Source organism: Megalops cyprinoides, chromosome 1, assembly GCF_013368585.1.
Source record: "Megalops cyprinoides isolate fMegCyp1 chromosome 1, fMegCyp1.pri, whole genome shotgun sequence".
NCBI classification, from domain to species: Eukaryota; Metazoa; Chordata; class Actinopteri; order Elopiformes; family Megalopidae; genus Megalops; species Megalops cyprinoides.
The window spans coordinates 59,435,256-59,458,253 of record NC_050583.1 but is presented as its reverse complement, the minus strand read 5'-3'; the positions used below and the strand labels follow the sequence as shown (position 1 = coordinate 59,458,253).

Sequence of the window (22,998 nt, the reverse complement as noted above, 5' to 3'; positions counted from 1 at the left end):
CACATGGTTTAAGTGAAATTAAATGGATTATCATTTTTACCCTTTTCACTTTATGATTATATCAAATGTACATTCGGCATATATCTCTGTATTTCATCATATTTCTCTGGCCCAGAAAGATGCATAGTGCCTGTAAATGTGTAAAGTAGCATGTTTTTTCACCTCATTGAAAGAAAAGGTAATGATTGCTTGAAAGTAATATCAGATGTAATCAGATGTAAAACCCACCTCTTAATGCACTTGCCTAAATGACAGAGTGTAGCTCTAACACGCATTCTCGTTCCCTAAATGGTTAAAAAGGCAGTTGAATGTGTTGGCATCATGTGATCACATGGGGCTCGGGAAAAGGTCTTGAGGCAGCTGCTCCTTTTGGACAGGATTCTTAAGCCTCAGAGAACAGGGCCCCTTGCTGTCTGTTCTGAAAGGTGGAGCAAATAGTTTGTCAGTGGAAAAAAAATCTTCAGAAGCTCTGTGTCTGGTTCAAATGGTTCCCTTGGCTGCTCTTGTGATATAAACATCCACAGTCTTCACATTCTTTCACTGTAAATGAGTCATAACAGGTGCTTCAGTGAGAGTTTTGAAATGGGGAATATGCTCATTTGCATGGGCCGTATGTCCTAAATGGCGAACATGCTCCTGCAGGTAGACCTCTCGCTTGAAGGCGAAATATGTGGACTTTCTATGAAGCAGATTGGTTACTTTACTTTTCTTCGAAAGCCACCCTTCCTTCGTAAACTTGTGTCAGGTGACTTTCTACATTCCCACAAGTCCTCATTAGATTTCAACTGGATGTACTACACTTCTGTTTTCTGTGAACGTTGCTGTACCATCGTCAGACAAATAGCAGATGGTGTGTGTGGAGTGATTTTTTGATTCTGTGTACCTTTTTCAGAATCGTTTATACCTTCATGCTTTCACAAAATATGACTGATGTGCAAGTCTTAGTTTACAGCCTTTGGCAAAAATAGTGTTATTAAAAACAACAGTGATATTAAAATCCAACTTCTTTCTTATTGCAAAACTAAAAATCTAAATTTACGTTAATACAGTGTCCAAGTGATATCATAACTTTAATTAGACTGAGAATCTGAAAATGGCATAGGAAGTATGTATGCATGTTGGAGCAGTCTGACTTACCATAAACCTGTTGTGAATGTCCAGTGTTATAGCTGTAAATATAAATTTAGCATATTGTGGAAATTGCAGGAGCAGAAGAATAAAAGAATAAAAACAATAAAGAAACAATTATCAATGGGCAGGAATGAATTTGCATATATGCAGGTTATAGTAACAAAACACTACCTGATTATTAATCATGCACTACCTGTGCGTGGTCAGCTTTGGAAATTGAAATGCTTTACCTAGGTTAGCATTTAGGATCGGACCTAGAAAAGAAGAGGAAATACTAATGGAAACATTAGTCAGACGACTGTGAACTATTTTTAGCGGCTGGCATTTAAAGTTGGAACACTTGGTTCTGCCTGTCTGTTAATGAGTCATCAGGAAAGATGGGGCACCTTCGAACTCAGAGGAGCTGATTGCAGTCTAAACTAATGGAGACTAAATGGGGGGTGGGCGGTGTCAACCACATGCATCTCTCAGAAGCACTGTCCTCCACAAGCCACCCAGTGATTACTCACACCAGTGTGCACCTGGCACTGTTTGAATTTTAAAAAGGGTCTATCAATGAACATTCGAAACTTGAATCTCACTAGTTGAAAATCCTGGAGAGTTCACATAACGCTGAGAAAAAAGGCTTTTTAATGTATGCCAGACAGTGTATTACACCGTTGGAGGATGTGGTGTGATTGGCTGTGAGTGGCTCTCGGCAATTTTGATTGGCTAGGTCTGTTCTAGAGATTTAAAAAAAAACAATACGTTTTGTAAAGAATATATACTGCACAAATGACTTGTTTTTGAAATGTTTATTCCAGCCATATGGATCATTTTTAAGTAGGATTAAAATGTTTTTTCCCCCTCAACATCTATCAAATCTGTTTGTTACAACAACTTACAACTCTTGCAGTTGAAATAGCAACATTTTCATGGTCACTGCTTTATCAAGTGTTATGTGTTTCTTCTTTTTCTTTTGAGATGAAACTCTGGTAGATAAGATAGGTACTTAAGCAGCAGCACAGTGAGTAATTGTTTTTTTAATGGCAGAGGCCCAGAGTGGTTTGTTCATGCCTCCAAAATGAATGCTCTGACAGATACCTGACAACCTTATTGACGCATGGATAGCAACCCCCTTGCAGAGAACAGATTTTTTTTTTCCCCTGCAAATTTCCTTGCTGGTTTTCAAGTGATCGTTTTGTTCCATTCCTGACAGTTACTTGCATTATCAGCTGCCTGTACAGTAGAAGAGAAAGCACATTAGATTTTATATATTGCTGTTTGACCATTGCCATTAAGAGGGCCAGGGACACTAACTTCATACGGTCCAATAAAAGATTCAATTGCCAAAACCTCTCTGCAGTGAAAGCTGCTGCGTCTTTTTATGACCCAATGGAAGTGGTTAAGCTGTGGAACACAACTCATGATGATGATCCTGTTGATTGGTTTCCCATTTAAACAAGTGCATTCTTTGCTACCTTTAAAGCAAGGCTCCGCTCCAAGTCCTTGGTAGGCTAATTGTTAACATGTACAGTACACAGGTCTGCTTTTGCAGTGAAAGGAGTCCACATGCCAAATTTTAAACAGCACATTGTTTGACTACAGTTTATCTCCAGTGACACTGCTGACTGATTAGGATTGGACATTGCTTGCATAGAATAGTTTAATTCAAACTAAGATTTTAGGTATAACCTTAAATTTAACCCATTTAAACCCAGTTGTTAATAACACTGTACTTGATCATTCTGTGAAAGTATATATCTTGTTTGAGTGTGTGCTGTAGTATGAATATGTATGTAGGGACAGATAATAATTGATAAGTAATGAATTGATAAATATGATAAAGTTGAAGCTTGAAACCTTTGAGTGGTGATGGTCAAATAAATCCACCATATTGATTGGTTGTGTCTAATAGATGGATTTGTGTCAGAGTTAATGCCGTTTGAATTTGCATGTGTTGTAGTGATGAATGAATAGTCCCTGAGTGTTGATTCTAGAAGAAAATAAAGCCTGGGGAAAACGTTTGGTTGGCCTTACTAAGCACTTATAATAAGCTCTTTAAAGGCCATTGATTTGGTGTGCACCTGGCACTTTTAAAGAAACACTTTCCTTGCCTTTTCAAATGTTTATTATGTTTATGTTTATAATGTTTACTTTCCTGAAACTTTTAGGGAAAATACTAAGTTCATGCTTCAGTTAGGTTTAGAATGATAATTATATGGTAAGCCCGTGGTACTACTGCTGAGAACCACCCTGCATACTATTCATTTACAGCACATATGTAATCACATGCATATATCCATGTGTCATGCTTTTACGCTGCCAGTGAATCTGTTTTGTTTACCTTAGTGTCCTTTGTCTAATACCTCTAGGCTATTGGTTGTGTTTCTACACATTCCCACTGTCATGGGAACTTGTCACTATTTGTCAATTTCCTTCATATTTGGGCAACTTAATGAAGTATATTATTCAAGAAACAATAAGTTTTGTGAAAGGCAATGCTCACCAGCACTAGAGTGAGCTGTTTCATTGTTTTTTGGCTAATTGTATCCATTGACAAAAAAAAGTGTGTGTGTGTGTGTGTGTGTGTGCAGTTGGAGGGGAAGTACTCTGGATTTAATTACTGTAATTCAGATTGTGGTGCTTCAAAGGTTTGTCTGAGTGAATGCACAAGACATGGCTTCTTGGAGCACGAGTAGAAACTCTTTTTTTTCCTCTCTTTCTCTCTCTTCTGTCGATCTGTCTGTCTATCTATATAGCTACCTTTCTACGTATTGATCTATCGATCTATGTATCATATTTCTCAGAGCCGACATCTTCTGAAAGTGAAAGTCAGAAAGCATTTGTGGGGAGGTGTTTAAAATGGAACAGCAAACAACAGTATCCATCAGCCAAGGTTAATAGATAATATTATCCTTAAAGGTGGACTGCATTAATTCATGGTCTGTAAACCAATGATGTTTTAACTTTTGATTTAAATGACTTTCTTTTTTTGTCTTGATTTAATAAACATAAGTACAAACACATGTGGGAGAATGTTCTTCTGGCTTTTATCAAACTGACATTTAAATGCATTTTTCAACTCTAGTAACATTTGTGGTGAATTATTTATTTCAAAGAAGAAGAATCTTAACAGATTTTTTGACTGTGCTGTTTTTTCCATCATAAGTTTGCATTTGGTGTTAATACATTTAATCTGGTCATCATGAATAGAACATATGTTTTTTAAGAGGCATACCATCTCCTTTCTGTATCCAGGACTGTCATATATAAATTGTGAATGCTACGACAGTAATGCTTAAAGAAAACGAGTCAATATGGTTTTTGTTTTGAATGCATTTTCAGTTCTGTTTAATGCATGCCAACAATTTTAGAAGTGATAAAGACCCTGACATAACAGTGCTTCTAGGTTTTTAAATGCTTTGTGTGCATGTTTCAAATTGAAATGGATGGAAAAAAATTAATACATGGGTAAATTACAGTGTGTACTTCACAGTGACTTTGGAGGATAAGCATGCTGATGTGTGTTGAAATGTATGTAAATATTTCTTCATAATCTTGATCCTGGATAAATTGTGTGTGTGCAAGGGTGTAAGCACTGTAGGCATTGCATTGCTTGAATTAGTAAGGATTTGTAGGGGCTTTCTTGAAAAAAAGCAGTTTAGAGATTTATTATTTTTGTCCATTTCAGTTTGCTATGTGTGTTTTATATAGGTGTTCAAATTCAGTCGGCATGCCCCATAACCAGCAGGTTAACTCATGCAGGTTTCAGACGTGTGTGTTTGTGTGTGAGAGTTGTGGAGGGCACATGTGTGTTTGGTCCCATGCGCTGTGGTAAAGCTTATGGTTTGTGACTCTCCGCTGAGGAAGCTGACGTGCTATTCCCAGGCCCTACTCTGGGGACCCACTCCTTACCCCCACCTCCTCTGGTCGGGGACGCTGTGAGCCGTAACGCTCTGTCCCCTAACAAAGAGACATTTCTTATGGCTGAGCTGCACGGCAGATCAAGGAAACACCTTTAACCTCTGTGTTAAACCAGAGTTATTATTGACGACAAATGTAAAGCAAGTATGGGGCGGAGGGACGGGATTTGTTTGACGGTAAAAATCTGTGTTTGATGTCTTTATTTTTTACAGCTCTCTGTTTTATAGTCCTGAATGTCTCCATTCCTTTTGTTGATTAACAGTGATTTGTGCTTCCAGTAGATTAATGGGTCATGCTGCAGCCCCTCAGAGACATACAATTCAAGGCCTCATAATATGAACACTGAATTGTACTGAGGCAAAATTTAGATTTTAGCAAATCAGGAATGTTCTGTCATTGTGATATCAGATTAGGATCTCAGCTGTTATTATTTGAAGCCGTTGTAGATGGAGTGTTGGATTTGCCTTTACCCTTTATTCATTCAACCTGGCGTAAGGTTAGATCAAAAGGAACAATATGACCCCCATTCTTCAGAACTAAATCGACTCAAGTCTGGACCGTATCTATGCAGAAGTGGAACCAGATAAAAGTGCTAAGAAGCGAGAGGTCATAGGTCACATACACATCTGTCAACAAATGTGATTGTATCATGAAATTCATCTGTGTAAGCATTTGGACAAATAATATTTATAGTTATCAAATAGCTTATTTTCGAGCTCATACGTTTATATAGTTGTTTTTATCTAGTTTTCCCAAATGGCCTTTCCCAAAGCTTTAAATTTATTACTCCGTGTAAAGCTGAACTATACATACACAAGTAGCTCCTCATTTTTAGAAGCCTGAAGTATGAGTTTGCTCCAGTATAGGCCTGTATAGGCCTTATGGTGGTATTGTCCTGGAAAACAGTCATGGGATGTCTAAGCCAGTTCAGTGATCTATAAAAAGCTCCACATGTAGTTTTTTCGGTAGTGGAGATTCTCAGGCTTGACCTTGGTTTCCTGTTTACAAACACTTAAAGTTGCATGTTAACCTTCCAATGCCTGTTTCTTTCCTGTAGCCTCTGATGCCCCCCTCTTGTTTTTTTTTTTTGTTTTTTTTTCTGGTTCAGGTTTGAAGAACTTGTCAAGAAGCCCAAAGTAGAATACCATGCTGGTGGCTCCACCCAGAACTCGGTTAAAATCGCACAGGTTTGCTTTTAGTCTGTCTTTTTCTGTTGTTAATGATTATAACCTGTCACTCAGGGCACGAATGATACATGCATTCAGGCAGTTTCAAAACATGCAAACTTGTTGTGTCCACCATCGCAACAGAAGGACGGAAATCCTAAATATTTGTAATTTTATACTGTTTGGCTAATTTCTTTAGACATATCAAACAGCAGTTTGGAACAGTTGCATGTACATACAATTAACATATCACAACAAATTATATAAAACAAACACTGATCTTCAAGTCTGGCTGTTACAGTGATTTGAGCTTCAGAAAGGGGAGGGATTGTGGAGATGGGCTGATTAAAAACAGCATGCAAGTGGGATTGTAAAGACTTATTTCATGGTTGCAAAATTTCTGTAATATGGTCCACGGTTATTAAGTATGTAAATCTGACGCACACTGATTTGATGTCGATAAGCACAGAGGAACAGCCAGATGAAAATGTGTTCCTCATAAGGAGAGGTCGCAGGCAGCACGATTCTGCTAATTGACAGGATGATGTTTGTGAAAGCACAGTCATTTCCTTCTGTGTACAAGTGTGACGGCAGGAAAGCAGGCCCTCGGGCTGCCAGCGTCTCCACGCTCCGGAGACTGTAAACAGCCTTTTCAAAGAGATGCAGAGATATGTGCTTGGTGCAAATACTCTTTAATTATGAAGACCAGAAGCATTTACATAAACTCCCCCTCGAAAGACTTCTTTTTTTTCTGGGATGAGCAGTGAGACATTAACTGCTAGTTTGTCTTATTTTGGGGTTTTTTTTTGGCTCATGCTGTCTTTTCGAAATTTCGAGCCTTTCAGGAGGTGGATAGCACAAACACTTATTGAAACCTGGTTGGCTCTTTCTGGACACCCGAGGGCAAATCTGACATGATTATGTACTTGAAAGCACGGAGCCAAAATTTAACAGAGATATATTTCCACATTGTTGCAGCTGGTTTTAGCTATAAATTCAGTTCAGTTTATGTTTTCCATTTCAGATGCAGACCTTAAGGATAATGTTTTAAAAGATGTTAAAGGAAATGTTACACATTCCCTTGTGAAATCAGAGATGCACTTCAGAGATCTACTCTGCACAGCTAACATACGTTGAAGAGTGATCACTTTCCAAATTGGTCATCCGAACAGCACATCTTGATAGATTTAAGCCTTTAAAACCAGATGTACAATATTGAAGACCAAGTGTACTTTCTTTGGCTTGTACCTTTATAAAGCTATACATGTAAAAGGTTAATTTTTATGAAAATGTAAAAAAAAAAAGCTACGATTGCCTAAGCAGACAATTCACAACAATTTTAGTGATGTCCCATGTGTCTTGACAGTGTAGCTTTTTTTAGTCCTTACTTTCAGGTGTTCCTGCTATAAAAAATGCAGTATGCATAATTGGCCCTGAGATTATCACATTGTAGCACCTGGTAGTGCCAGAAACTTCAAACTCGGATGTATTGTGGAAACTGAACCTTCAAACATGATGATACGCACTGCAGTCTGAATACACATCAAAGAGACCACAGCATAAATTAGATGCTCCCACTGTTGCAGGTTTGCCCAGGAACACGTTCACTGCAGAAAACTGCCCGCGTTCAGAAGCAGTATATTGAAATCACGGTGCATGCTGGAAACACCACGGGTTGGTGGATCAATGTCTTACACTGGAGAATTGTTCTGTACTTCCCTCCAAGGAAAAGAAAAGAACACTTTATACGGACATGTTTCGTTTTAGGCTATAGAAATTCAAAGGTTGATTTTTTTTTTCCTTCATCTTCTCAAACATAAAATTTTTCAGTTATGAAGGCAAACTGTAGCCTCCGGTGTGAGAAGCATGAAACAAGGGCAGATATACTGCAGAACAATAATTGGTAGAAAGTAGAAGGCCAGAAGGTCCAGTGCATATTTTTCACCTTTGAAACCACTTTCCTTTTTGGAGCTCATTATCAGAGATAATGCAGTGGCTTGTACCATGACTTATACACCCCGATGCATAGGGCCGCTGCTGCAGAAACTTTCATTTCTAATACTCGTAAGTGACCCATTGGTAGATTTTCTCCCTCAGATCGTAGTATATAGATGACAAAGCCTGTCAAAATAAAAGTACCGGTCAAAAGTTTGGACACACCGGATTAAGATAATGGGAAACATGCGTTCAAAGACATTTTGATCTTAAGACTTATGCTTAAATGCTTGAAATTTGTTTTTTAGATAAATATAAATTTGTTGATACCTATGTATACATTTCTTTCAGCTTTGAAGAATTTTTGTGTGTGTGTGTACATTATATATATGATATTATCAAAGAAATTTAAAAATTTATGTTTGATTGTAATTGCACACCTGTTTACCATTGTTCTTCTAACATTTCTAACATTCTAACATTTCCCGTGTCTAACTTGGCTTCAGGTTTTCTTATCACATGTGGATGTGTATGAGTTCACCATTGAAAACCCTCCCAACAGCCGTTTTTTAAAAAGTTCCCTCCTTTACAGTCAACAGCGCTTTCTACTCCGCCCTCGCTGTTGCCATGCAACTGAGACCCCGTTCCTTCCTGCAGTCACCCGACTTGTTCTTATTTCTGTCATGCTGCTAAGCAGTCTTGACCCTGGTTGTGCCCCTGCCTTGGCCACCCTGACCCTGCTTCCTCCTTGACCCTTGTTCATACCCCTCCCTTGACCCTCAAATTTGACTCATCCTTCCTGTTGATGCTTATGGAAAAAGAGATACAGGAAGATATGTTCGATCAATACAGAAAAATGACCTACGCTATGTAATGTAACTTCTGATACATGTAAGCTAATAATTAAAAAATGTGTCTGGAAAGTACAGTATAGTGCTGAAAACTGCACGACCAATGGCTCATAAGCAAGGAAATGAGGCAAGGCTTTGCAACTCCATCAGTACTCGTGGGTCAACTCATTGACTCACGGCAAAATTGCTTATGTTGTAGTTCAGGTAAGGACATACAGCGGGGAAAAGGCAGCTAACTGAAACAGCTTGCCGCAGGCAAACATGGGTGTGGGAGCAATGTTATGCAGGAAATGCGTTGTTCCTTGAGTCAGCAGCATAGAAGAAGACTCACCTGTATATCACAATAGAGCAGATAACATAAGCAGGCATGCTTGAAGGTAACTAATAACAAATTCAGCTAGGGGTGCCTTCTTTACATCTTAATTTCAGAGCATCATTGAACTATCAATGTTGTGTGTATTTCAGAAAAATAACCTTTCCTTAAATCACCGGCCTGAGAAGGCGGGACACCTTATTTCTCGCATGTGCTTATTGGACTACCGCCTGTCTTTGCACCTGATCCAAGTCTCATCTCCTCACTGTGCAGTGTGATGTATCCATCACAGGTGACACCAGTGTGGATCTAGTGGCCATGGAGACAGAGATGAGCTGGCTGTTCTGACTGACAAGCAAACATTAGTCTGTGGAAGATCAAAACTGAGATGTTAAAGCTCGAGATTGTCTTTGAGCAGAACGTCTCTTGAAAGGTTCCTGTGCCTTGTTCCTCTGTAAAATGGCAATTTAATGCTGTCATTATTATTCTTCAAAAAATCTGTTGCGATGAGCAAAGGATTATTTGTTTGACTCAAATGTGTTTTGCACAGCATAATGGTTCACAGCACAAGAGGCTTTTATGAGCTGTAAGCTCATTTCCCTTTCTAGACATCAGAGCATGGGTAGGTGGTCAAATGACTTTTATGCCAGCAGCACCATGAATCCCTCATGTTAAATGCAGTGCTGTCTGTCAGGGTTATATCACTGCTTTTCTGGCAACTACTGAGATGTTTAGTGTTATTCAAGTAAAATTAGAAAAGATCTACACTGATGTCTTCCTGTAATAAATTCAGAGCAGAATAGTTCAGAGATGAAGCAGAATAGGGAAGAAAGGACGTTAAAGGTATGATGGTGATGAATGTTTTGTTAAATTTGAAACATGTCCTTTGCAGTTTGTTTTAGAGCTTTGTAGAATCATTTGTTTCATAGCTGCGATGCCTGTCTGTCCCTTTTAGTTTTTCCTTGACCGTTGCTGCTTGAGCAAAGTCTATTAGTGAAGGTGAAGGGGCCCAACTCTGGATCTGAGCTCAGAGTGCTTTATTGGAAACACATGTCCACAGTGTTGTTGGAACTTCTGTAGAAAATCTCCTCGCTGTCTTTTATACACAAAGGACTTCCCCAGCTCATATTTTGCATGGAAACTTAAACAGGGCTTGCTGTCTCGTTGCAGGCACCAACTTATCCCCCAAGGGCAAAAATGTTCCATGACCTCATGCTTGACTTTACACTTCTCTCTTTTAAATAAAAAGCATATCCAGCTCACTTTCATTTGCTGAAGAGCCCAAACAAAAAAGAAAATACTCTTCTCTGCCTGCTACCACTTACAGACAGAGGAAAATGGAGAAGTGCCTGTCATGCTTTGTGCAGTGGATTTTTCAGGGTGTAAAAGAAAATAAATGGCAGTTTTTAAAATGTCAGTGTGCTGTCAGCATCTCGCAAGATAACAAATAAGCCCTGTATTGTATGTTTTACATACTTCACCGGGAGACCTGTTTTGTACCAGAAAATGGCAAAGACGTCTTTGTCCTACGCCCATGTCCAGGAATAATGGAGAAAATTACAATATCACGGTATCTGATTAGGTTTTATATTGTGCATAATTGATGGTTTTGATATAAGGAGTGCATGGTGTATTTAGCTTTTGTGGCCAGAGGTTTCAAGGAACCTGAATGAGTTCGATTGTAGTCCAGCCGAAGTGAGTGCAGCGGTTAGCGATTATGAGCAGTGCACCTGGCGGGTCTCGCATTTTTATGGCAGCGAGAACTCAAGGCACAACTCTATCATTAAAGCAAGTCACTTGATTGTTTGGGAAAGGTTAATTGAACTCTAAAGCCACTGCCAGTTTTCAAATGGCTGCTGGTGCCAAGGCTTGTTTATTTCCAGGCCCGTGCTGAGGATGGTCACAGACAATTAAGCCCTGGAAAAAAAAAAAGAAATGGGAAATAATTCCTCTAATCCCAAACCCTCCATGCCATTCCAGGTGCGTGGTGCATGAGTCAGGAGTTAGAGTGTCAGATGTTTTTTTTTTCTTCAGAGCGGGAAGAAGAAACGCACCTCTCACGCTTTGACGGAAGATTCTCCCGTGCGTCAGCCTTCGCTGCCATGCGTCATGGGGCGGCTGCGCTTTCGCATTGCTCAGCTTCTCGTCACTCACTGTGAGGCGAAGCAGAGGTCTCCGCGTTTCTGATGCGAGGGCATGATTCCCCCCACCCCCACCGGCTGTGTTGTGCATTGCAGTTAATACCGGAAAACGCTTAATCTGTGGTGTCATCTTTGCTGTGTTAAAGGTCGCTGCAGTGACGGCACATTCGTGTATCAGATGACTCTTGCAACATTTGATGACCTCATGTGGTAAAAGAGGTCATCGGGTTGGTACAAACCATGTGGGTGCAAGTCATTGTGGGTGTTAATTTTAGGGTGGACTATATTCTTTTTTTCCCCTCAAAGAGATGATTACAAAATATGGTGCATGCACAGTGGATTCATCCTGTACCTTTGAGGAACTGGGCCACAAATATTTTTTATCCTTGTGCAGCATTTTATATGTTGACCGCACATTGTGGTTATGATTGGTTGGATTAGTTTTTATGGTATCGTATTTCCGCTTGCTGTTTTATGTGCTGTCATTGGAAACGGACAGATAATTCTACATATACAAGCATCCTCCACTAACACGTGCAGCAGACAAGCAGTGTTTGTTTCCTTTCCCATGTGGGAAACTGTACTCGTGTGTGCAGAGCATGAACGGAACTGTCTGTGCTTGTGCAGCCAGTTGTGACCTTTAGGGCCTGGCTGTGCCTCCGTCCCACAAAGATAAAATAATGTCGTCACCGAGAATATTGAAGAGATGATTCAGACCTGGAGCTATCGCGCAAACGGCAATATCAGACATAGTGTTTATGGATAGCGGGGTAAGGATGTGACAAATGGCAGTGAAACACAGAATTCACAGATCTCTCTGGCATTAAAGTGTTACGTGACAGAGCAAGGGTGACGTCCCCCAGATCATGATTAATGATTAACTGCAGGCACAGAAAGGCTTGATAGGGAAGGTTATAAATAGACACTGGCTTTTGTTCACTCTGTTGGGAACAGGCAAGAAGTGGGTGACGCTGTAGAAGCAGAAGCGAGAAAAAAAAAACCCTGTTCAGTTCAAGCAGTGGACAGCAGAGACAGAATGTCAAATGGACTGTCACAGACCTACAGTAGCCATTAGATCTCAGTATTTAACCATATTGGCTATTGCTATTTTTATGTCTTTTATTCATGTATCTTTTCGCTCTTTTTTTAAATGCCTGTCCGTCAGGCACTCAATTATTGGACATACAAAGGAGTGATAGGCAGATACTTTCTGTTTTTAAAAGGTCTAATCCCAACACTAAACCCAGTGAGAAAAGAAAGCCAATTAATGAATCAAAAGAACGGCTTGTTGGAGAGTAGTTGCTCTGTATTAATCACACTGTTGAAAAAAAAAATGTGTAATGTTAATCCCCATTATCCCATCAATTCAGGACACATTCTGTGGGATATGTTCTCATTACAACCACATCTGTGCCATGGAACAACACCTAAAATATCAGCGTAGAGTGAGCTTTTTTTAACACTGTTCTGGAAGTGTTCCCATGCAGCTGGTTTGTATGGGTTACAGATTAATATTTAATTTACTGTCAAATTGGTGACTTAATTTAAGTAGCCAAAGGGAGGATGTGGGAAGTAGATTGTTACTCATAAGTATGCATTGAAAAAGAACGTTGATTAACATTAGAAACCCGCTGGAGACGGAAGCGCTCGATTCATATCATCTGGCTTCAGAGGTTTGAATTGAAATTCAATGTGACATCTTGCGCAATGCACGCTTTGCTCTCAGTCTTTGGCGCAGTCCAGGAATAAAGAGGTTCCCGGTTAGACTGCTTTATTTTGAGGCGACTTGCACAGTTGTCAGGACTGTGGGGTGAGAATCTGACTGAAGCCTGCTTTGAAAGGACTTGTGAAATGTGCGGCTGTATGCGTAACCGGTAGCGATCTCTTGTCAAATTAGGGCAAGATGTATTGTGCCAGGCACTTGGTATGCATACCACATTCAACGGTTAAGGACTGCGTCTTGTGTGGCTGGGTGCTAAAGCAGTAACAAAGCTGTAAATGTGGGAATGATATGGGATCTAGATCTGCCATACCACCGTTTTTAACACACCCAAAGAAACGGCCTGTTGAACTGGTTGTAGAAACTAGGCCATTTTATAGTATTTATTACTACGTTTTTTTATTATTAATATTTTACTATCACTCTCTGAGTTCAGGATTCCCTTCCAAATCCAGTTATTTGACCTAAAATTGATGAAGTGTGATCAAAAATGTTTTTTTTTTTTTTTTTTATGGAATGGTTGGTGAACAGCAAAAGCATTGATTCAGCTCCTTATTTGAAATATCTACATATTCACCTTTGCAGTCATGTTAACATATGTTAGACTGTTTGCATATTACTTATCCTTCCGTTTCCTGTAAGTTAGGCTTGATCTTAGTTGATGTTGTGTTTATTGTAGTTCATGTTTTTAAATATCACATGTCACCCTTGAAGAAGGAAAGCATCCGCAACATTTTTATTTTTGTTACTGCTATCATCATCATGGTGATTGTTATTGCTGTGATGTGTTTTTATGCTGTGCCAGACGAGGCCAGCTTAAAATGAAGAAGGATGTACAGAAACCACAAGAGAGTGCTTTACAAAGAAAATGATGCTGCACATTAGTGTTACTTATTAGTTCTATGGTTACTTTATTCTTTTTTTCAATTCAGTAACTGAGGTCCACTTTTTATACATTTTATTTTCTGGGCACGCGCCTGCACTTGTGGTGAAAATGTTGCATAGCAACAAAGAGAAACAGCTTCAAATATTTGGGTTAAAAAGCTTTCAAGAAAATACCAAAGAGCCAGCAATTAGGTCTTTTTTTCCCCGGGTCACAAGTTTAATGAGCCTTAGAATTTCCTCTTGAACCACCATTTAGAAACATGTTACTGTACTGTCGATATTACATAGAATAATAATGTTTACATATGGTTCACCCTGTATGTTTTGATGTAATGCTACCATATGTAATCAATTGTTATTAAAGTAATTGCTGTAGTATGTAAGTAAACAAGCGCGAAAGCATCCACAGTAATTTGTAGGATGTTCTTTAGAAGGACGTCGAAAGATAGTACGTATCATAAATAGAGAAGACGGGAGTCTGCTGCCTGTGAGTGCTGCTGGGATCTGTTTTTTCGACGGACCCAGTCCAGTGACAGAACGTAAAAGTGTGTGGGAGAAAGTGCGAATTGAAGTGTTGAGCGTTATGGAAACGGATGGGAAAATGACAGCAGCCTGGTGACACCCAGCAGGTGACAGACAGACACTAATAGTAATGATTCTTATCAGCGGGTCTCTCCGCCTAGCCGCTCTGACATCCTCCTCCTCCTCCACCCCCTCCATCTTGCTGGAGCACCGGGAAAATGTGGCGAATTGTGGAGCCTGTTCAGATGGAAGGAGCCTGCCAAACACCAGTCCCCTCACATATAAATTGCATCATTAACATTGCCTAGATTATTCCAAGCTCTCCCACAGGGTTTATGGCGTAGTGACTCAACTTTACTGTTTGACTCTGAAGACGTTTTTATTTTTGAGCGCGCCATCTTTCAGATGCATGCTTCGATCAGGCCCCCGCTGTATGCTCAGTAGACATTTTGCATCCACAGTCAATGATGGAATTTGCCTCCGTCTTTTATTCCTTTATCGTTTTCATTTGAGCCACAGACTGGTTTTGAAAAGATGTCAAAACTGAGACTGAAGACTGTGGCAACTGATTTTGACTGCAGCTAAGCTAACATTAAAATGTTCTGGAATGAAATATTCATAATGTGCGTACCCCATAACCTCTATAACTATAACCTCTATTATTCTCTTAATAACATTCTGTAACTCCATTATCGCTCATTGCCCTTATGAGCCAGGAAGATGCTGCTTTTGGAACAGGACCGCATTACAAAAAAAATCTCCTGGCAATTATTCTTCAATAATTACCTGTATGCAACATGGTACAGGTTTTTGATTAATCTAAAATCCCCTCTTTCCAACAGCAGCACAAGCACTGCTTACCATGCAAGTTTCATTTACACCTGAATAAATGGGTCCTTCAAACAAAAAGTGCCAACCTTTTACTTTCCACTGTAAACCTCTGAGGGGGGGGGGGGGGGTGGAAAAAAAAAACTTCAACCTTAGGCGTAATAACAGACAACCCAACAAGGAAAGTGGGGGGGCGGGGTCACGTTGGGTGGTGGGGGCATAATCGCGTTCGAATAAAGGAACGTTTATTTTTGCGCTTCAGTCTGTAACAGCCCCAGGAAATGGCTCAGATTCTCGATCGGGAGCAAATCCTATTAACTTACAGTCCTCTCACTCAGGGTAATGGGCTACACCTAGAGACTTTGCAGGATCACTCCTCTGATATGCTGATACCCATGTCTGGAGGGGTAGCTGGGTAAAGACTAATCAAGTCAAACAATCCGCTCAGCTGTACCAACAGAAGTGAAGATGTTGATATCCAACCAGATTCCCAACGGGCTCCTTCACACTTTTCTAACCTAATACTAAGGAGCGAGAGTCGGATCGGTTCAAGATCAGGTTATATGAGCCCCTGAGAATTGTAAAGTGATCCCCAAACAGCTCTTGCTTTCTCAGGAGTGATCAGAGCGCCGGCTGTGTGTAGACTGTGTAAGAGCTGTATGGGGGAATGAGAAAGCTCAGGAGGTCTCCACTCATTTCAGTCTAAAGTAGAAAATCTTTTCATAACTCTCTGAACCTTTGTTTTCATAACAAGCTTAGGATATTGGGTCTTCAAAAGCCAGCTCTGATAGTTACATTACAGCCCTTGGTTTGAATTGTACTGTTTGACTTTCAGTAGGTAATGTAAACTGAGACTTGCACTTTATACTGCTGTACCAGAAAATATGTAGAAAAACAAGCAGGTTCTGACTATTACTTCTGAAAGATCTACAGCCTCTTATTTACTCAGAAGACCACCAGAGTTGAGTTCTGTTATTTGCTCTAGTTTTGTTAATGGTTTGTGTGTGTGTGTGTATATATATATATATATATATGTATATATATATATATATATATATATATATATATCTATATATGTACACATATAAATTTATGTATTCATATATTTATACATACATACACTATATAAACAAAAGTATTTGGCCACACCTGTTTTTCAGGGTTTGGGCTAGGCCCCTTATCTCCAGTGAAGGGCAATCTTAATGTTTCAGCATACCAAGACATTTTGGACAATGCTATGCTTCCAACTTTGTGGCAGCACAAAGCAAGGACTATAAAGACATGGTTTGATGAGTTTGGTGTGGAAGAACTTGACTGGCCTGCACAGAGCCCTGACCTCAACCCCATCGAGCACCTTTGGGATGAACTGGAACGGAGATTGCGAGCCAGGCCTTCTCGTCCAACATCAGCACCTGACCTCATAAATGCTCTACAGATTGAATGGGCACAAATTCCCACAGAAACACTCCACAATCTTGTGGAAAGCCTTCCAAGAAGAGTGGAAACTGTTATAGCTGCAAAAGGGGGACCAACTCCATATTAAAGTATATGTATTTGAATACAGTGTCATTACAATGTAATGCTCAGGCGTCCGAATACTTTTGTCCATATAGTATATATATATATATATATATATAAATATATATATATATATATATATATATATATATATACTATATATATACTATATATATATAGTAGTTCATTTAAGTATTATCCTTAAATTATCATTAAGCAGTATGTAATGTTCATTCTCTTTTCTTGTGACCCCTCTTCCCCAGTTCCTAAGATAAGCTCAAGTCTTTCTGGAAATGAAGACGAAGAAGTGTTGTTGCCCTTACCCTTGCACAGTTGTGTCACTGGGTCTCTAGGAAGTCTTCAGAAGGCTTCCCCTTATAAATTTGGACCGTTAAAAAAGGAGAGGTTTTTTTTTAGTTTCTTACTTAAAGCCTAGTCATGTTCAGACATAGAGTGTCCCAAGTATCATTGTGTTTACTGCCAGAATGACTGTTATAAATGTCCTCTGTCTGGACTGATCCATAAATTCCTGGAGATGACACCCCTCCATTCCCCAGCACTGCACTCCTGTATCCGATGTCACACGCTTCAAGTTTGTAGAGTTACAGCACGTGCCTGGCAGGTAGAATTTATCACCTGCAGTTCCCTGTGTACCAGACAAGGAAGTAAAAGGACTTTCTAAACCTTGCTCAATGACTCAATGAATCAGACATTCAATCATTATTTTCACGATATAGGATTCTTTACAAAGACTTCTTTTTTTAAAAAAATTCTTGTCATTATGTAGGTTGTAGTGTGGTGTAGTTGCTAAGGATCAAGACTTGTAGCCCAAAAGATTGCCATTTCTTAGGTGGGCAAACTTCTGTTGTACCTTTGGGAAATTCACCTAACCTGAATTGCCCTGGTACATGTACAGCTATATAATTGGACAGTATGTAAAACCTGTAAGTAAATTACCCTGGATAAATGTGTCTGCTAAAAAAATGTTTTATATGGCTCAGGATTCAGTAGAAGAATGACTGTAAAAGAAGACATCCTTCCTTCCTTGTGCTACTCAGGCTACTTGGTTTACCTCCTTGATTTCATTGTGTAGTGGGTAAGGCTTAAGGGTTTTGGCATGTAATTAAATCCTCCGGCTCCATCCTGCGTGTGCCTGGGCACTTCATGTCCCCGTTCACTTTGAGAGTAAAGATTCCCTTCTGGAAAGATGAGAAGCACAATGTGTGCCATGCAAAGACAGGATCTTAGAGTTCGCCCTCTTGTACAAACATTCGTGCTGATTTGGTGAAGTTTTAAGGCTGGTTTCCTGCCTTACGTCCCCTCTGTGTCAAGTGGCCCGTGTTGACATTGTTTTGATTTGTATCCTCCTCAGTGATTAAGATAATATTCCCTAATTAGACCTTTAATGTTCTGCGGTAAGATTTTTATTAATTACTGTCAATTCTCTCCGGTGATTTGTACAGCTTGTCCTCGCTGTTGAATTCATGCCTGGTTAGCTCACTGTTATAAACAGAACTGTTCAACTGGCAGATTTGTTTCCGATGTGAAGTGTCTCTGCATGCGTTAGTCAAACTGTGAGCTGCTGAGTTGAGTGCCTGCAGTTTCACTTATAAATTTATCCCTACATTTACTCACCCTAATGTATTTGCAGTGGTTTTAATCATATGTAGCATTTTGAACATATTAATTAAAAGTAGAAATATACATAATCCATTCGTTCATATTCCCGTGTGTGTGCAGCTGTGAATTAGTAATTATGGTCAACATAAAATTTCAATAAAACACTCCAAGACACATGGGAAGGGTTCTCCTTTCCCTTGCAACTACAGTTTGGTGAATTTTTATTTCTCTGTTTCAAATTGCCCTCATAAAGTTCAAGCAACATTGAAAAAGACTTGTCAGGTCAGTTACCATAGTAACTTTGCCGAGTCCTTGGTCTGATGCCTAGTGTAGGACAGAGTACCTGTGAGAACATTACTGGAAGGCTTACAAATGGATGAATATGTATTATAGAAGCCGTTGCCCATTCTTTTAGACTGTTTGCTTTTTCCCTGGGACGTTTACAGTCTTGTGTCCTTGAAACCTTTGGTTTGGCAGGTTGTTTGTCACAGAATACTCGTGGAGAGACAAATATTCTCAAAAGCAGGGGCTCATTGGTCTCGGCTGGATGTAATTACATTTTCCATGCTAATTCAATGTGTTCAAAGCAATATACTGGGCTTTGTTTGAAGTTCATGTTTACAACACTGGAACAACTGACATGGACAATCCTCTGGCTTTTGTCAGAGATGAAATGAGCATAGCTGTATTTGAAATCTTTTTTTTTTCTTTTCCCACTGTCGTATCAATACCACATGAAGTGTTGGTGCCAGGGTAAATGGGCAGGAATCTGTGAAGAAAATGAAATGATACTCTTTGTGTCGCAAAATTGCCCACCACAAAGGAATTAATGATGGATCCTTCCAGCATAATTGTCTAATTACGCTGGGCAGATGGGGCACTGCATTAACTGGGACACATTGTGCTAGCTCTCCAGACTCGACAACAAAAGGCAAACCAGTCTGACAGGCTCTTCAGCTGAGAGTGGGAGAGAAACTGGGCTTGTTACAGAGCCATTCCTGCAGTCAATGTGTTGCCACAGAAACAAATGTAGGGTGTAAACACTGTAAGGATTAGAGCTCCTGGGAAGAGTATCACTGCAGAGTAATGGGGTTAGTTTACATGCTGGCTCTCGGCTTCCTATTGAGACCGATTCACCACTTAAACCCTAATTAAAGAGAATCTGGGTAATGGCAGTTGATAATTGATCACATCAGTCGCTAAAGCATACATTCCCCCCTGTAAGATTTCATGACACTGTGCGTTAGATGGTCTCATTTGTTTGTCTCAGAGAGGGACGAAGAGAGAGAGAGTGCGGTGTAATGACAATAAAACATTTCTGTGTGTGTTTAAAATTGATGGAGGGAGTATGATGCATCCCTGCCTTCTGTATGTTTTCATTTCCCAAGAGATGGAGATGTAGATAGATATGACGCTGATTTGGCAGGTGACATCTTAGGACGGAGAGGTGATCTTGGTTGAGAGGACAGTCAGCTCCTGACAGCCTGAAATATCAGGTGTCTTTGTCTCTTATTTTAATGCCAGTAACTCACGACCAAATGAGCACTGAAGACCCTGAACAGGTGCAGCTGTGTCCCTCTTTCAGCTGGGGCAGTTCTGCTGTCTTGGGATTTGAATCCACTTTCTTTTCCTACACAATGTTCTTTAAAGATGAATGACTCATGTTCTCCTGTGTGTGTGTGTGTGTGTGTGTGTGTGTGTGTGTGTGTGTGTGTGTGTGTGTGTGTGTGTGTGTGTGTGTGTGTGTGTGTATATATATATGTGTATATATATACGTGTGTGTGTGTGTGTGTGTGTGTGTGTATTTTATTTATGCCACAATATAACCTTTGAACTTCCACAGCATTGGCTCAGTACTCATTATTTAAATGTTCTTCAATGGATTGAACTGTTAACCTGTTGTTATCAGTCATGACCGGGTTGTGTTCCATTGACAATACTTAGTAGTGAGACAGTGAGACTTTTTTAACATAAATAAATTTGGAAGTACTTACAAGTAATCTTTATATGTTAATGTCAATAGCTACATTTATAATGTCTTCCTTTAATTTCGTACAGAACACCAGTGATGTATAAACATAGATAAATCATATATGCTTCGTAATGAGATGTTTTTACACACGAACATAACTCGAAGCTGTTAAGTCACTGCAAATGAAACGTAGCATTTCCTTGAGGGGAATACATTACCAGAATGTCATATGACATACAAATTATGATTTATATCACAGTAAAGCTGTTTATGATGTTATTACAGAAGACTATTTCATTAGAGTTGAGGTGTTGAAAGTAAATTTGCTGTGTTTATTCTGCTGTTTTCATTTCCCAACATCTGTAATACAGAACAAATGCATTCAGGCACAATGGTTGCACTTGAGTGCCTTCTCATGTTACGTAACAATTTCCAAAACACCTGGCAAAATGGCACAAAATTGGACTGAATTCCTGAATTGCTTCTCTTGTGTTGTTTTATCAGTATATATGTATTATGCATTGCATTATATTTTGGATTTTGCAAGAGTTGTACCTTTAGGCTAATTATTAGTTAGTCCAAATTTTAATGTTTTTTTTTTTTTTTTGTTAGGTAAAAGATCGGACATACTTCTGGAAAGTCTGCATTGGAAATTTTCCATTTGGCCTCGCACCAAAGCAAAACTTGTTATTACAAAGTGGGTGTAACTTCCTTGTGCCAATCACATGTGCTGGTGTAGCAGTTCTGAATTCCTGTGGCTGGCAGCTGTTTGCTGTTTCTCTGACAGACTCTTTAAGGAACAGAGCTGGGGATTTCTCATCATTAACACATTAATCCCACACAAACTGGCAGTTGATAGTCGTGGGGGACCAGGAATGCACTAAGGATTAGAGAGCCTGTGTTTATCGCTCGCCTCCTATAATCAAACCATCAGAGAGGATGAAGTTTTGTTCCTGTCTGGGTCACAGATTGCTCTACCTGACTGCTTCTCCTTCATGAATTCTATAATTGCATTTCTGAATGGAAGCCCCAGCTGAAAAATTCCTATAAAGTATAGATTTATGTACAGAATGCTCCCCTCTGACTGGATCATGCTTGTGTATGACAATGATGATTTTTCAGAGCCTAGCTAATCCACTGGTTTTACATATACACTGTGTGTGTGACTTGAGGGAGTGTTTTAACTTCAGAGGTAAGTCACACATTTGGACAGAATGATCAGCCAAATGTGTGATTTAGTCCTAGCCCAGCCCTAATCAGTGTCTGAAATACCCCAGAAATGCCAAATTAAACGCTGAGCTTGGTTGTCTGGGAAAAAATGAATTGGTGTCATGGGGGTAGAGAAGGTGACATAACGCAGCGTGTTGGGGGAGGCCTGCCCGGTGGCTTTGACATTTTATTGCAATTGAATACACTTCCCAGAAGAACAAGGACTTGTATCATCACATAATTAAAGTGGATTAAAGTTGTAAAACCATCTTTTTTTCTCTGGAAGAAAGCCTCAACTTCCATTGAAGGAAATGAGCCACAGCAGAAAGATTTTTAGATAACAGCAGCTTTTGTGTTTTCAGAAACGAGCCCCTCTGGGAGTGTTATTATTACCATTAATTTACTAACTGATCAGAAGTCTTGTGCTCCAGGGAGAGTATTGGATCCTTTGGATAAATATTTCATGTGTGGAGCTATGTTCATTTCCAATGAAAATTACATTTTTCAGCTTGTTCATCTCTTTTGATCAAAGCCTTGCCACGAGCCTTTGTATGAATTGTCAGAATGGTGTATTACTTTTAAAAGACGGTGTCAGACTATACATTACTGAATTTGGCAAAGAGGGAGAGCACTATTTAAAGTCTTTCAGTCATTCCGCTAGTGTAAAGTCGCTTCCTGCAAGTTAAACACACGCACTGTAGTGTTTTTGTCCATTGCATGACTGGGAAGAACTGTGCGCTAGTCTCTGAGCGTTCAAAGAGAAGACATTGAGAGCGCTCTGATGGTCAGGCGGGGCGCACGGGCGCTCCTTCCAAACAGTCTCTCGGAACAGGAGTGTCTTCTGTGTTTACTGAATACCGCCTCACCTGCTCTGCCAAAGCTAACAGGGGCAAGGATCCGGATGCGGGACGTAAATTTGTTTGCATTTACCTCATGAGGAAAGCTTTTCCGCATCCAGAGCATCCTTTTCATAACAGTCCTGGGAGTGCAGTCAATGCCTAGGCTCCACTTCTGGATATGGTTTTTACGGGAACGAACACGTATCTGGTGGAATTTAGCGGCCCGGAGAATGTTTGTATAACATGAGACTGAACGGGCTCTGTTCCTTGCGGACGCTGTGTCTAGGTTTCATTCAAGTGACACAACACAATAAATCAACACAGGCCCAAGACTGAAGATAATTGAATTGTTTTCATATGGTTGTTCCGAAGCGAAATGTGTGTTACATGTACGTTTATGTGTGAAATCTGATACAGCACTTGGCTGGAGGGCAGCTACTTT

At 39.8% G+C, this 22,998-nt stretch overlaps 1 protein-coding gene across 4 annotated transcripts in view; it reads left to right on the top strand.

Moving 5' to 3' along the window:
- The window catches only part of LOC118785501 (adenosine kinase-like), a 133,220-nt gene that overhangs the window by 23,997 nt on the left and 86,225 nt on the right, over window positions 1-22,998 (top strand). For all 4 annotated transcript variants that reach the window (XM_036540216.1, XM_036540198.1, XM_036540225.1 and 1 more), the window contains one exon: window positions 6,146-6,224. In XM_036540216.1, the coding sequence (XP_036396109.1) occupies window positions 6,146-6,224 (79 nt within the window). The remainder of the gene's footprint in view (window positions 1-6,145; window positions 6,225-22,998) is intronic.